Genomic DNA, 16,214 nt, shown 5'->3' with positions numbered 1-16,214 from the left:
CTTGTGACCTCCTGCCAGTGCTCTGCAGTTGAATAAAGGCCAGGTACAATCTGGTTCTTTGCTATTACTAGTGATAGTTGTGTTTGTGGGGGGAGGGATAGCTCAATGGTTTGAGCATTGGCCTGCTAAACCCAGGGTTGTGAGTTCAATCCTTGAGGGGGCCATTTAGGGATCTGGGGCAAAAATTGAGGATTGGTCCTGCTTGAGCAGGGGGTTGGACAAGATGATCTCCTGAGGTCCCTTCCAACTCTGATATTCTATGATTCTATGATTAAGCTCTCTCCCCCATGCCTAATTTCTGTGTGATCCCACAGAACAGTCAAAGCCCTGAATGTGTCAGCTGCAGTCCTGTAACATGGAAATAAATGTGCTGTCATCGCATCTGCAGGATGAAGTGGGGAGAGAGGCTATGAAGAAGCAAATCCCTTTTTGTTTAAATGTAAATACCTTTAATCATTAGCACTGGACAATATACTGTAGGGAGCAATCCTTCCTCCATAACCCTGCCCCCCCCCGCAATGTGAACCCCTTAGGGACCTGCTAGATGACCTGATAGGTTGTTTCCAGCTTTGCTCTCTATGATCTTATAATAGTGTAAGCAGAGTCAGGATGAGCTCTACCCTGACATCTGGTGGCGAGTCATGGTGGGTTGTGCAAAAGAACTCTAGGGGCTGATCTCATTTGCATAGGCACACCCAGCCTGCCTAGATGGTCACTTTGGCTGCTGTAGGAGCCCCAGTTTCTCTGTTGTTGGGGCAGGAACAAACTGTTATTATCCTGATTATGTGAATCAAGGACAGTGGAACTGTACTTGGCCTTTTGTTATGATGGAGGGACTCACCATCAACTAAGCAGCACTCGCTAGGCAAGGGTCATGGGTTCCAAAACCCAGTGAATGGAGAAAGGCTGGGGATAGGTATTAATACTTGGTGGTATGGGCCCCTAGTGAGGGTTTTACATGCTAGTTGCACTTCCTCCTCTCTCTACTGTGGAGTATCAGAGCTAGTTTTGAATTCCATTAGAAGTCTAGTTACAGGCTGCTGAGCTGAATTCACTTTGGGCTAATAGTGCACCAGCACTGAGGCTCCCCTACTACAAGCTGAAATCATAAAAGAGCTAAACTTACTAAGAGCTGAAATCACTGACTGTTGTGTTAAGTAGTGGGGGAGCCTGAAGATATATGGCGGAGCAGTTAGTGGGATGGCTGGCAGAGCAGAGCGGCTGGTGGATGCTTGGAGCAGCTCATGGGGGGGGGGGGGGGGATGGCTGGCAGAGCAGAGCCCTGTGGAAAGGTGGGGCAAACAGCTTTGGATCATGTAAGGTGCCCCTTAAACCCCCCTCCCCATCTCCACCCAGGTTGGGAGATAAAACTCTGCAGATAAACTTTCAAACTCTGGGGCTGCCCTGACCAGGGACAGAGACTTTTGGGTCGTTGGACTTTGGGTGATTTTGGGTTGCTGGACTCAAGAACCAAAGGGAAAGGACATGCCCCAATTTGCTTGAGGTGGGTTTTTTGCTCATGGGTTGTGTTATGAATGCTGTTGGTGGTGTTTCCCCAACATAATGCCACATTGTTTCTCTCTGTTATTAAAAGGCTTTTTGCTACACTCAGACTCTGTGTTTGCCAGAGGGGGAATATTGCCTCTTGGACGCGCCCAGTGGGCATGGTATATATTCATCCCAGGTCACTGGGTGGGGGCTCGAGCCGGTTTTGCATTGTGTTATTGGAATGGAACCCCTAGATACGGAATCCGGCCCTTGTTGCTGCCAACTCTGACGGGCAGAAGGGTTACAATAGTTAACAAATGTGGAAGGCAAAAAATGATAGACAAGAGTGAAGCGTGACTGGCTGTTAGGTTTCATTTCGTTTCTTTCTTTCTTTTTTTTTTTGGTAAGAGATCTGAATGTTTCCCTTAGGGTTAAAATTCTTCTTTAAGGTGTCAGCTGTCTAGTTCCTGCTAAACAGATGGCCCGCTCACAACCGCTTCAGAAGGTTATAACACATCACAGATTAAATCCCCAAGAAATGCTTCTGAAGTGGCCTTCCAGCACCTCCACCAAGCAGAAAATTACAGGCCTCCTGGGCCTAATTCCTTCTGCTTGTTACCACCATATCCATCCATCTTTTGGCTCATCCCTGGGGCTCTCTCCTCTTTCTGCTCTGCTGGACAGGGAATGGTCTCCAGACTTGTGGCCCCCCTCCAGCAGCATCCTACCCATACCCAGTTCCTGCTGTCATCACCAGCAATGAGTCTCTGTCCCCTGCGCCTTCTGTCTTGGCTGGGAGAGGGGAAAGGCCGGTGGTCTCCAGCAATGTGTTCATTCCACCCTCACCTCTTAGCAACTTGATGGCGGCTGTTTATCACCCCCATGGGCCGAGTTAATCTCTTGACAGAAGGCCTTTGGTATCAAAGGATGGTGAAGCACTGGAATGCGTTACCTAGGGAGGTGGTGGAATCTCCATCCTTAGAGGTTTTTAAGGCCCGGCTTGACAGAGCCCTGGCTGGGATGATTTAGTGGGTGTTGGTCCTGCTTTGAGCAGGGGGTTGGACTAGCTGACCTCCTGGGGTCCCTTCCAATGCTGATATTCTAGGATTCTATGAAAGGCATCAGGGATGAATGGGGTCCCATCTCCCCTCCTCCTGCCTTTCTTCCTGGTCTGCCCTACACAGAAACTGTGACTTTGGGCAGAGGCTGGTCTGGCTCCAGCACTGCAATGGTCCCAACCCACCCTGCGACCACTGCTTCCGAAGCATCATTATTTCCCCCGTCCTCCCCTCCCCCTGCACTGCTGGCCAGGGGGTGAGAAAGGAGGGGGGCCTCTTGCTCTCTCAGGCCTCCCCCCCACCCCGCTTAGCCGCAACCTCCCTCCGCTCAATCTCTGCTGCTGCGGCGGCAGCCCCTTGCCTCGGGCATCGCCTCCGCCGGGCGGGGAGCGGGAGGGGCTGCTCTCCAGCCTGGATCTCCGTCCATCCTCCTCAGGGCCGGGATGGAGGGGCTCACCCCCGGCCCCCTCTCCCGGGGGCTGGCCGAGGGCACTGGGCAGGCGGCCCGGCGGGAGGGAGCGGGGAGGCTGCGGGGTGGGATGGTCCCAGCCCCCTAGCGGCGGCCCGGCTCGGGGGGCGTCTCTCCTCCCCTTCCCCGCCGGCGGGGCCGCTGGGCCGGGCCGAGTCGGGCCAGGCCGGTTCTTCCCCCGCCCCCTCGCGCTGCACGCCGGGCGGACATGGCAGCCGCCCGCCCCCACCGCAGCCGCCCTGCCGCAGCCCGCGGGCAGCCAGCCGGCCCCGGGCCCCGAGCCTGAGCGGCCGCCGGCGGCGCCCGCCCCTCCCCACGCCCCGCTCGCCGCCCGCGATGGAGAAGAGCTCCAGCTGCGAGAGCCTGGGCTCCAGGCCGGCTGCAGCCCGCCAGCCCAGCGTGGACTCGCTCTCCAGGTACCCCGGCTCCCCCGCCAGCCGCCGCCCGCGGGAGCGGGGCCGGGCCCTGGCTTTGGAGCTGCCGCCCGCGGGGCCTGCGTGGCCCCGCGAAGGAAGCCGCCCCCCCTCCCCCGGGGTTGTCTCTGGGGGAGCCTTTGCTGAGCAAACCCTGTAATGATCCCCCTCTCCCCCGCTAGATGACAGGCAGGGGGCTGGCTGGGGATATTCCGCCCCTGCTTCGCTTGTGGGCGCCCGGTCTCCAGCGGTCACATCCCTGCACCGGGGGCTGCTTCATTTGGGCTGAAGTTTCTTGGGAGGTGGGGGTGGAAATCAGGTTTCTGGGTCCGTTGGTGATCTGGGGTGGTCCCCCGTAAACAGCCCTTAAGGGAGGATTTGCGTCCAGTGATTGATGGGTCTTAAAAAAACCAACCACTTCAAATAAACCCTCTGCCAACAAAGCAAAGTAACAGTGGATAAAAGCGATGGAACTGGTGCAAGTTTTTACCCAGCAGGGAAAAAGGGATTGAGGTCCCATGTAGGGCAGGGCTCCGTGATTTGACATTTGTCCTTGGAGGTGGGTTGAAGCATTCGGCCTGGATTGATGGCTCACACTGAAGCTGAAATTGAGGATCAGGCATAGCACATATATTTTTAATGTAGTGATTTGCAGTTGAATGTGTGTTGATTTAAAAAAAAAAGGACAAAGAAAAAGAAAATCCCCTCGTAATAAGTTGGAAAACTTCCAGTTTTTTGTGATTGCTTCATGTTTTGTAAAGGCTTTTTGAAAATGCGTAATTTTCACTTGTTTTAAAACATAACTTTTGTTTGAAAATCAGTAAGACCTCTACGAATATTGTGTAATTATACGATTCAGCACTTAAAAATCTGTGTGGTTAATCCATTGGATCCCATAAGAAGTGATTGTGTATGTTTTTGTGTTTACAAAATTGTACTCATATTGTATAGTTCTCAGTAATGATGCTTCTGGGATATGTTGATAGCGGTGTTTGACCATTTATATTGTAGCAGTTCCTAACTTTTGAGTACTTGACTTTGTATCCTTAATAATTTGCTTGCAGTGTTGTAGCTGTGTTGGTCCCAGGATATTAGTGAGGCAAGGTGGGTGAGGTAATATCTTTTATTGGATCAACTTCACTGGAACTTCATTCCATCTTTTATTGGAAGTTGGTCCAATAAAAGATATTACCTCACCCACCTTGTCTCTGTAACAACTTTAATAATCTTTTATTATTGTTTCTGTATAATTTCCTAGGTTTTCAAAAAAGCAAGTAGAAAAAAAACAGAATTTCTATCATGTGGCATCATATTTACACTTATAGGGATCATCAGCAAGGTTGGAACCTTTAGATTCTCCCACAAGGACCCCTTCCACTTGAACTAACTGAGTTACTGATAGAACTAGTAGGTTGTCATCCTCTATTGTGGACCAGCACTAAAAGGGAGTGGGACACTTTGCCAGTGGGTTTTACAGATGTTTGCTGACATCAGAGGAATGGTGAGACTCAGGAATCTTGGGTGCCATTCCAGGCTCTGGAGGGGAGCGTAAGTCTCATCTTGCTGGAGTCTCCAGTCCACCCAATCTTGTTTCCCAGCCATTTCCAGTTCCCTCCTCCCAGGTCCTCATTTGCTCTCTCTTCCCCGCCCTGGCTTGAAGTCAACCCCCTTGCTGAATCACAGAGCTTCCCCCTCCCCTCTGGCTCCTTGTCAAATTAGTCTCTCCTCTTCCCTACTGGTTCTCAGTCCCCTTGCCCAGCCAGTCCCAGTTCTCCGGCTCCTCATCTAATCTCATTTCCTGCCTCCCCCCAGCTCCCAGTGTACCCCTTAGTTTTTCTTCTTGGATCCCAGTCACCCAACTCCCAGTTTCTCTCCACACCCTGGCAGCCTCCAGTGCCAGTTTTGGGCTCCCTGTCTCACTTTACACCCCTTTCCACTCCCACAGGTCCAGCTCTTGTCCCCTCTTCATTAAAATCAAGACGCTTTCTCCTCCACGCTGATCATTGAGGGTATATCTACACTTTTGAGCTGGGAGTTTGATTTCCACCTTAAGGAGGCATTCCAGCCCTAGGTCTGGTGAATTAGATGAAGATTTCTAACCATCAGAGGAGTGAAGTTCTGGAACACACTCCCAAGGGGAGCAGTGGGGGCAAAAAAACCTAACTTTTTTCAAGACTGAGCTTGTTAAGTTTATGGAGAGGATGGGATAACATGACTGCCTACAATGGCATGAAGCTCAGGTGTGGCTGCTAGCAGCAAATCTAATGGTCGGTGATGGGATGCTAGATGGGGAGGGCTCTGAGTTACTACAGCAAATTCTTTCTCTGTTGTCTGGCAGATAGGTCTTGCCCACATGCTCAGTATATGGCATGGCAGTTTATGGGGATGGTGTGGGAGTACAGTGTACTGTGCAGGTGCCATAATTAGTTTTATAAATCTGGCTTTCTTATTTAATAGTAATAATCCCTTTCAGAATACAGATACAATTCAATCAAAATTCACAACTCTTACCTATGAAAACACGAAAACTTGTTGGGTTATAGGAGCATGAATATCCATTTTAAATTAAATTAGAAAAACTGGAAAGGTGAAAGATGACCTGACAGACATGATGCATTTATACCCCACCCTGACATAATTTTATCGTACAGCTTTCTTAGATCTGATTGCAAAGTTAGGTCAGTTGTGTAAGCCTGTAAGTACATAAGATGTGTTTCTGGAAACACATGTGCCTACCCTAGAACTCACATAAGTAAAGGTACTTGAACGAGAAAGTGCTATCAGGATGATACTGTAGTCTTTTGGGAGTTAGTTTTTCCTTTGTAGTGAAGTATGTGGGATATGTCAGCAATGGTATTTGACGTTCTATGTACTTTAAAATGGAAGGATGGTCTAGTGCAGGGGTGGGGAAACTTTTTGGGCCGAGGGCCACATCTGGGTGGGGAAATTGTATGAAGGGCTGGGGCAGAGGGTTGGGGTGTGGGAGGGGGTGCGGTGTGCAGGAACGGGCTCAGGGCAAGGGATTGGGGCAGAGGAGGGGTGTGGGGTGTATGAGGAGGCTCAGGGAGGGGGGTTGGGGTGCAGGAGGGGGCTCAGGGCAGGGGGTTGGGGTGTGGAGTGCAGGAGGGGGTTCAGGGCAGGGGGTTGGGGTGCAGGAGGGGTGCGGGGTGCGGCACGGGGCTCGGCAGGGGGTTGGGGTGCAGGAGGGATGTGGCAGGGGGCTCAGGGAAGAGGGTTGGGGTGAAGGAAGGGTGCGGCAGGGGACTCAGGGCAGGGGGTTGGGGTGCAGGAGAGGTATGGGGTGCGGCAGGGGACTCAGGGAAGGGAATTGGGGTGAAGGAGGGCGTCGGGTGCAGGCAGGGAGCTTAGGGCAGGGAGTTGGGGTGCGGGGTGCAGGAGGGGTTTGGGCTTCGGCCCGGTGCCGCTTACCTAAAGCGGCTCTGGGGTGGCAGCGGCACGCACCGGGGCCAGGGCAGGCAGGCAGAGAGCTGCTGCGCTGCTTCGGGAAGAGGTCGGAACCACGTCCCCGCGTGGCGCCTGGGGGCACAGGGCTCTGTGCCCTGCCCTTGCCACGCCTCCAGGTACCTCCCCCGAAGTGCCCATTGGCCGCAGTTCCCGGTTCCCGGCCAATGGGAGCTGTGGGGGGCGGTGCCTGGAGCCAAGGACAATGTAGGAAACCCTCTGCCCCCTTCCCCCTTATTTTCTAAAAATGGGGATATTAAAACTTCGTATCTCACAGGAGGGTTTGTAGGATAAATGCATTAAAGATTGTGAAGTGCTTTGATATCTACTAATGAAAAGCACCTTGTAAGAGCTAGGTGATATTATTATTAATAGAACCTGTTATGTGTGCATTTCATGCAGCTTTTACTCCAGTGAGTAACCTGCAGAAATAACTCTTCATGGGGATAAACAAAATCTGTTGCCTATTTTCTACCACAAACTAGAAAAACATTTAAGAACCAGTTTGCTTTCTGTTGCACAAGGAAAGACGAGCATGGCCATAAAAATTTATTCCCTTTTGCAGTGTGTGAGGTTGAATCTTTGTCAACAGCACAGATAAGGAGTTAGTGATTTTTCTCTTTGTTATGGAGGAGTCTTTCTCCTGTGTCTTCTCCCATGATGATATGTCACTGAATTTGGCTGCAAAGTGTGGGCCATTAATGGTGATTTGGACTCTCGATGGCTCCCATTAGCCAGGACAAGTGACTGTAGATGGCTCTGTTTTGCTTGTAAGTCTTCCTGTATAAGTGTGTGCTGGCAAGTGGGTAATGGAGTCTTACAGTGACGTGATCAGGTCACCTGAACTGGAATCCATCTCTAACCTGGTGCTTTTCCTTTGAGGAGGGGTGGGGACTCAGAGAGGGACAAAGAATTCTCACCTTGTGCCAAAGATATATAAGCAGATGAAACAGAACCAAGGGGGCTGCAATCATGAGAAATCCCCTAGCTACCCCCTGGAACAAGGGTTGTACCAGGGGAAAGGATTGTTCCCAGACTAGAAAGGCATCCAGTCTGTGATAGAAGCTTATTGAAACATCTCTGAGGGTGAGGTTTTCATTTGTAATCACTTTCTTACAGTAGGTTTAGACTGGCATGTTTTATTTTATTTTGCTTGGTAATTCGCTTTGTTCTGTCCGTTACTACTTGGAACCACTTAAATTCTACTTTTTGTATTTAATAAAATCACTTTTTACTTATTAATTAACCCAGAGTATGTATTAATACTTATGGGGGCGTGGGGTGGCAAACAGCTGTGCATATCTCTCTATCGGTGTTATAGAGGGTGAGCAATTTATGAGTTTACCCTGTATAAGCTGTGTACAGGGTAAAATGGATTTAGGGTTTGGACCCCATTGGGAACTGGGCATCTGGGTGTTGGAGACAGGAGCACTTCTTAAGCTGTTTTCAGTTAAGCCTGCAGCTTTCAGGGGATGTAGTTCAGACCTGGGTCTGGGTTTGCAGCAGGCTAGTGGGTCTGGCTCAAACCAGGCAGGGCACTGAAGTCCTAAGCTGGCAGGGAAAGCGGGCTCAGGGTAGTCAAAGCACATCAGTTGGCAGTTCCCAAAGGGGTTTCTGTGACGCAACCCGTCACAATCACACAGTATTTTTAAAAGGTATTTGGAATAGATCTCCAGCTCTGGGATCTGTTGTTGTGCCAGATGGATGGGGGTGAGACTAGCAACTAGTGGGGGGAAGGAAGTGTTCAACTATCTCCCACCAAAGAGCATTCATGTGCCTTGGGGAATCATACCAGCTAGCAACCTCCACCAATTCCTTTATTCTAGAGCTGTGTATCTACAGAGTTCAAGTTATTCTTTGCCTTGCTTCTGAGAATTGATACTTTAAATTCTTAGCTCTTTCATTTTGGTGGTTCTGCTTTCTTTTCATGTCGATCTGTTTTACTACTACTTCATGTAAGCTAGCTTAACTGCAAAAGGAAATAACTTTAGAACTCGGAACATCTCATTTTTGTGGATGTTGTCTTGAACTGTAAAGACTGGATAGTTTGCATTTAGCCTTTTTAAGAAAATCCTGATTCCTTCTATAAGTCCATTTTGTTGTAATGAAAGGCCTTTGAGGCACAGTCCAAAAATGTTGGATGGCCTACCACAGGTGGAAAGATTTATTGCTCACTCAAGAACCCTAGTCATTTTAATGGTGAGGAAATGTATATATCTGCTGCGAAAGTTAGGTCTCATGCTCCCAGCAGTGTCTTAGCTCACCACGGAATGTCTTCAGGGCCCTGGAATCTGTAGTTTACAGTGACCTTGTATCTGAAGTTTTGACTTCAGAATTACTTGATGACTTTAACTCAGAAATAAACAGAATTTGGCTTAACCATTGTTAAAACAAACTGTTTCTAAAATTAAGAGAGAAAGCCCTACTCTTCCCCCCCCCCCAGCCTCCTTCTAGTCTGGGTCCAGCATTCACTCTCACCCCCTGTAGTTACTGTCCTTTGTTCCAGTTTCTTTCAGGTATCGTTGGGGGTGGAGAGGCTATCTCCTTAGCCAGCTGAGGACCAAATGAAGGGGTCTCTCAGGGGTTTAAACAGACTTTATCTTGTGGGTGGAGACCCCCTCCTCTCTCCTATGCAAAGTCCAGCTCCAAGATGGAGTTTTGGAGTCACATGGGCGAGTCACATGTCCATGCATGACGCAGTTTTTACAGGCAGCAGCCATTGTCCACGTGCTATGTTGAACGTCCTCATGTAGACTTCTTATATGGATTGGAGCCTTCCAAGATCCATTGTGTGTTAAGTGCTTCTTGACTGGACACTTAAGTTGCAAATTCCTTTCTAAAGAAGCTGACCAAATGCTTTACTAAGGCTACTTAAAAATCAAGCAAGTACACAGCCAATATTCATAACTTTGAATACAAAAATGATACATGCATAGAAATAGGATTAATAGATTTAGTAGATCGTAACTTTTACAGAGAGAGGTTATATGGCATATGTAGCATAAAATATATTCCAGTTATGTCATATATATATTCATAAGTATATTTCCATAAAGCCTTATGGGGTGCACTATCACATAATTAATATTCTAACCCTATTTTATGAAGAATACAAATAGTTCTAACAGCTGTACTTTAGCTCAGGGGTTCCTAAAGTGGGGATTGCAACCTCTGGAGAGTCACAATCATTCTCCCTTTTCTTCCCTTTCTTAAAATAATTATACTACTTACTCTTATGGTTGCATTGATAACTTTGATAACATGAATTGAGCATAAACAGATGCAGTGATGCCTGCCTTAATCTGCAGACTGGCTGAAACAATAGCTGTAAATGGTGTTAAGGGCCCTGTTCATCTTGATTATGGCCCTGTGGACACCTACTCTGACGGCAACTTAAGGTCCTATTTGAAGCATTCTTCCCCGAGGACGAGGCTGACATTGGAAGGAGATGAATTTGTAATCCCTTGGGGGCTTTCTCTCTGAATTTTAGACACCAAAACCACATTGCTGCCAGATGTGTCACATTGGTGGATTGAGTTGCCTTGTGATGACTCATTGAAGTTACAATTTGAAACTGAAGATTTTTTTGCCGGTTTTGGTGGTCAGTGAAGCACAAATATCCATCACTTTTTTCATAGGCTGTGAGAATGCTTCTTCCTTTTGATTCCTCATATATATGTGAGGCAGGATTTTCAAGAATGGGTGCCATTAGAAATAAGTACAGTCGGTGGCTGGGTGTTGAGAATGAGCTACTTTTGTGTCTGAGAAACTTCACTCTGTGTCTAGAACCAGTTAACAACTCCAGACAGGCTCCTCCATTCTTATTAATCATTAATGTTAATATGTGAAAGACAAATTATTACACTTAATTGAAACAAATATATTTGGGTGCAAATTTGTACACCTGTACATTTTTGTGTATGTTGCTAACATAATGAATGGATTATAAAGTCTTATAATTCGTTTGTATCATAGGGAAAGTCCATTATCAGGGGCTGAGGATTTGGGGAGGGAACTGTGAAAATACTGGTAGCCTAAAAGGGGGTGACAGTTTTGAAAAGTTTGGGAATCACTGACACTCATACAGTTGACACTCATCTGTTTCTTTAGTTCTTGTATTATAATTAGCATGGGGAGAGAGAATCTCTGCCCTTGAGAGATTGGGGCTAGCTTTTTAAAGATATTTTTGCAGATGTGCCAGCTAGGTGCCTAGTGGGTTTTTCAGAGGTGCCTAGGTGCCTGACTGCCATTGATTTAGACACCGAACCACCTTTAAAAATGTGGCCCTTGGAGTCTAAATAGACAAGGTAGACAGAGGGTGGGAAGAGGAAACAGTGTCACACAGAGATGAAGTGACTTGCCCAAGGACACACAGCTAGTTAGGGGTAAAGGTAGGATTGGAATGCCGGTCCCTGACTCCCAGTCCTATTTGCTTGACTGTGCTGCCTTCTTTAGAGGTGGATGCTTGTGTTTTGTTTAATAATATGTTTGCTTGACAATTTTCTTAACTACAGATGATTTACAATTAAAAAAATAATTATCCAGCCTTCTTATACTTCAGAATTACCTTTTTTATTGTCAAACTACATAATTTGCTGCTACTTCCTGGCCCTATAGACCCTGGAGACCCTTGGCTGCTCTCACAATTCGCCTCAGCATTTTGTTGTTAAGGGCATATGATGGTAATTCATAAGAAGAACTCTTGGGTTTTGGTCAACATTATCCCTCCATTTTCTGTTTAGTCAGACACAAGGCTGGACACCATAAGGGTGTCTGTCGTCCATCATCTCAAGTATATGTCCTGCTCACAGAAGTAGTAGCTTACATCATTTCCTCCCTTTAAATTATTGTCCTGTTAGCTGTGCTCCTTTAATTAAGTATAACTTTTACTTCTGCTGTTTTCTTATCATTGTCCTTCTTTTCTAATTCATTTATAGCTTCTGTACAAAGACAGGAACTGATTCTGAAAAATAAGGAAAAGCCGAACACACACTCTCAGCCTAATCAACAGGATCTGTAAGCTCCTGGCTTCTCCTTCATGATCCTTTTTCTCTTGACCTACTTTCCTGCTATTTGTTCAGTGCTTATAGTATGTCTGGTGCTGTATAAAGAGACATGAAAAAGATTTTGTGGTGGTGATGGGTAGTAAGCTGAACATAAGTGCCCACTGCAACACTCTGGCCAAAAGAGCTAATGTAGTACTTGGATGCATAAATAGGAGAATCTCAAGTAGGAGTAGGTGGTTTAGGAAGAGCACAGGAAGTGAGAGGGGAAGTGGGAATAAATGAAATGAGGAATCCTATTAGCTGTTTCACTCCCAATAATCAGTAGTGCATTTTAAGACAGTTAAAAGTGAAGGGTGGATCTGTTTTTAACTGCTGTAACGATCACTACACTTCTGCAAGCGTTGGTTTAAAAAATTCAACAAGACCCAGAAAAAAATTCAGTGGAATTTTTGATGTTCATGTTTCTCCTTTTGTCTACTGTCTCTATTTTCTTTTGACAGATAGTTTTTAGTTATCTAGCCATGTAATGGTGGGACTTTCTCCTACCTTTCTCTAGTCTTTTACACTCCATTAATTCTTTTCCATTCCTTTCCAACCTCCCACCTACCTTATGGAGCAAAAGAGCTAGTGGTTCTCTAATCCACGCCCCCAGATGCAGTAAATAACATTTGAAGTGCTGTTCTAGTCAATAAAGTGACTATGTAAAAATGTCACCATTTTACAGATCTCTGTATACTGAGTCATCTGTTGACTTTGATGAGAAAAATAAATCCTCATTCCTTTTTATACTTGTTAGTCCTGTAGAGCCAACACAGCTGAGAGAGGGGGAGCTGGATTCTACTCCATCTTGTGGCTCATAAACAGACTTCTTTATTGTGTTTTAGTCAGTTACACTTGTGCAAACCAATTGAAGACAAATAGAGGTTCCCCAGGTGGTGTTGAGCACATAACTTAAAGCCAATGTGCTCAACAGATGTAATTGAACTCTTCTTACTAGAGATGATTTGCGAGATAGAAAGAACCTTGCTTGACCCTTGTCATAAATATAAAGGAAAGGGTAAACCCCTTTGAAATCCCTCCTGGCCAGGGGAAAGCTCCTCTCACCTGTAAAGGGTTAAGAAGCTAAAGGTAACCTCGCTGGCACCTGACCAAAATGACCAATGAGGAGACAAGATACTTTCAAAAGCTGGGAGGAGGGAGAAAAACAAAGGGTCTGTGTCTGTCTGTAGTCGTCTTGGCCAGGGACAGAACAGGAATGGAGTCTTAGAACTTTTAGTAAGTAATCTAGCTAGGTATGTGTTAGATTATGATTTCTTTAAATGGCTGAGAAAAGAATTGTGCTGAATAGAATAACTATTTCTGTCTGTGTATCTTTTTTGTAACTTAAGGTTTTGCCTAGAGGGGTTCTCTATGTTTTTGAATCTAATTACCCTGTAAGATATCTACCATCCTGATTTTACAGGGGGGATTTCTTTATTTCTATTTACTTCTATTTTTTATTAAAAGTCTTCTTGTAAAACATTGAATGCTTTTTCATTGCTCTCAGATCCAAGGGTTTGGGTCTGTGGTCACCTATGCAAATTGGTGAGGCTTTTTATCCAACATTTCCCAGGAAAGGTGGGGTGCAAGTGTTGGGAGGATTGTTCATTGTTCTTAAGATCCAAGGGTCTGGGTCTGTAGTCACCTAGGCAAATTGGTGAGGCTTTTTACCAAACCTTGTCCAGGAAGTGGGGTGCAAGGTTTTGGGAGGTATTTTGGGGGGAAGGACGCGTCCAAACAGCTCTTCCTCAGTAACCAGTATTAGTTTGGTGGTGGTAGCGGCCAGTCCAAGGATAACGGGTGTAATATTTTGTACCTTGGGGAAGTTTTGACCTAAGCTGGTAAAGATAAGCTTAGGAGGTTTTTCATGCAGGTCCCCACATCTGTACCCTAGAGTTCAGAGTGGGGGAGGAACCTTGACAACCCTCATGTTGTGTTAGCCGGGTTGACAGTTGAAGAAATGCAAACAAACCCAAAGGTCATCTTTTTATTTGTAAACTGAACACATTTGATCCAGAACTTCTGCAATGTCTTTTTAACAAAGTCACTCTTCAGAGTAAGCTGAGATTTGAAATTCAGGCTCTTCTTATAATTGAAAACAGGAGTCCCACAGCTTTTTTGAGAAGGAAGGATCTCAGCTCCTTGGACAGCTGTTGTGTCCCCCATTACTGGGAGCACCATACATCAATGTATAGAAGCTCAAAGGCCCCAATCCTCAAAGGTATTTAGGTTCTTCACTTCCATTGACTTCAGTGCAAGGTAGGAACCTAAATACCTCTGTGGATTTGGGCCACCGTAACTATGTAAGTATAAGCTTTATTGGAGATGTATCCCCAGAGCACCTCACTAACCTCTGAAAGTTGTGGCCCAGCATGCAATGGGCTGTGTAAAACCTCAGAAGAATTTTCTGAGGAGGGAGCCCCACGATGGGAGGGGCAGGCAGTCTCTTCTGTGGTTGTTCCAAAGCCCCAATCAGGAATTTGGAGGGGATGTCCCCAGAACAGTGTGATGCTGGATGAGCCCTTCATGGGAGGGGGAAAATGTAGTAGTTTCCTGCTGGATGCCATAACTTATGAGCTAATATCTGCTGTCAAGCAGCTGATCAGCTGTGACCCATTACTTATGTGATTACATCAGAATGGCCATATTGGGTCAGACCAAAGGTCCATCTAGCCCAGTATCCTGTCTTCCGACAGTGGCCACTGCCAGTTGTCAGAGGGAATGAACAGAACAGGTAATCAAGTGATCCATCCCGTGTTGCCTATTCCCACCTTCAGGGTAGGGACAGCATTAGCAACATCAATATAGCTTCTGGTGATCTGATGGGGGCAGGATCATAACCATCTTCTCCCTTGGTTGTGATAGGACAGTTACACTCCAGTGCGGTAGGTGGATGTATTTCTAGGTTAATATGTTCTGATTCCAGACCGTGACTCCAAGTGGTCTCAAGCAAGGAAAACCCTTGCTACATTGCTAAAGAAGTTACCTCCACTCAGCAGAAGAGGTGCCCTGGCCTTAGATTTTTTCTCTCCTCTTTTAGGCGGGGATGAACTATTTAAGTACCTTTATTTTTCTTATTTAGGTAGCTCAGGAAAAATGAGTAGTTATTTTCTTTAGCAGAATAAATGCTTTTCTAGGTGGGGCAAACATGACTTCCATGATTTATGGATGCAACAGCCTTAACTGTTAGGCAAGCAATCTTGCAAGATTATCCCCAGTATATAGATGTGACAATTGATATATGGAGAGGTTGGGGACTCACCTTTTCAAAAGCGTTTTCTCATTTTGGATGTCTCCATTTTTGGGTGCCTACCTTGAGAGAGACGGAACCAAATTTTCCAAACAGCATTTAGACACCTTCAGAAGTGGCCAGTATGTCGAGTGCTAAACTCTTTTGAAATCCTGATCATGCATCACAATGGGAGCTGCTGGCTGCTGAGCTCTTTTTAAAAAATCTTTATTTAGGTACCTCTGGGAGTTGGGCTTTTTTAGAAATCTGGTCCCAGTTGTGGGTGCTGAACACTTGGAAATCTGGACTATGGGGTCTGATTTTCAGAAATGCTGAGCACCCACATCTTCAGTAGATATTGATTTACCGAGGGACACGTAACAGTTCAGTGGCTGACCTGGGATTAGAAAGTAGGCTTCTGATCCCTATTCCAGGCTTCATCTGCAGTCAGAGCACACTGCATCTCAACATCTGACTGCTAGAGAATATCTAGGTATCCTGTTGGAGGATTTCTACCAGATAATAGGTGACTCTCCAAATGGGGGTGTATTTACGTGCTGTATTCAAAAGTACATTTTCTTCTTTCTTTTAATTAATCCCAGTCTGGAATTACAAATGTCAATGATTAGTCATTTGCTGGTATTTTTAGTTACTAACTTTTTAATGAAAGATAAACAGCATGTTTAACAGGGCAAGTTATTTTCTTACGCGAGTGTTTAAAACTAGAGAAAGGAATGCAACAGGATAAGGACTGAGTTATGGTAGGTATATAGACTTACTGTTAAATCGTGTGTACAGCGTCTAGCATAATAGGGTCCTGTTCCATGACTGGAACTCCTAGGTAATACTGCGCTACAAATAAGAAGTTATTTTATCTGTTCAACCTATTTGGACGATCTTCCTTTGGTTTCCTACCAACAAGTACAAAGTCTTCTGGTCTTTTTCTTGATCCAGTTCATGCAAGTTTTGTTGCCCTAATTATTACTTGGTAAAGATTTAAGATCATCAATTAGTTTCAGTTTCTGATTTTTTTTTTTTTCCTTGCATGCA

General features: G+C 46.1%; 1 protein-coding gene across 5 annotated transcripts in view; it reads left to right on the top strand.

The window, feature by feature from the left end:
• Positions 1-3,251: 3,251 nt before the first annotated feature.
• Positions 3,252-16,214, top strand: part of MTMR2 (myotubularin related protein 2) — an 81,380-nt gene continuing 68,417 nt past the window's right edge. Inside the window, exons 1-2 of one of the 5 annotated variants that reach the window (XM_073337802.1) lie at positions 3,302-3,431; positions 11,828-11,906. Coding sequence is in view for 3 of the 5 variants with exons in the window: in XM_073337782.1 (XP_073193883.1) it covers positions 3,352-3,431 (80 nt within the window). In the remaining 2 variants the exon portion in view is untranslated. Of the gene's footprint in view, positions 3,432-11,827; positions 11,907-16,214 lie in introns of all 5 variants that reach the window. The other 4 variants (XM_073337782.1, XM_073337772.1, XM_073337741.1 and 1 more) reach the window with 4 other exon arrangements.

The sequence above is a fragment of the Lepidochelys kempii genome, chromosome 1 (genome assembly GCF_965140265.1).
Source record: "Lepidochelys kempii isolate rLepKem1 chromosome 1, rLepKem1.hap2, whole genome shotgun sequence".
NCBI classification, from domain to species: domain Eukaryota; kingdom Metazoa; phylum Chordata; order Testudines; family Cheloniidae; genus Lepidochelys; species Lepidochelys kempii.
This window is presented reverse-complemented; position numbering and strand designations above follow the sequence as displayed.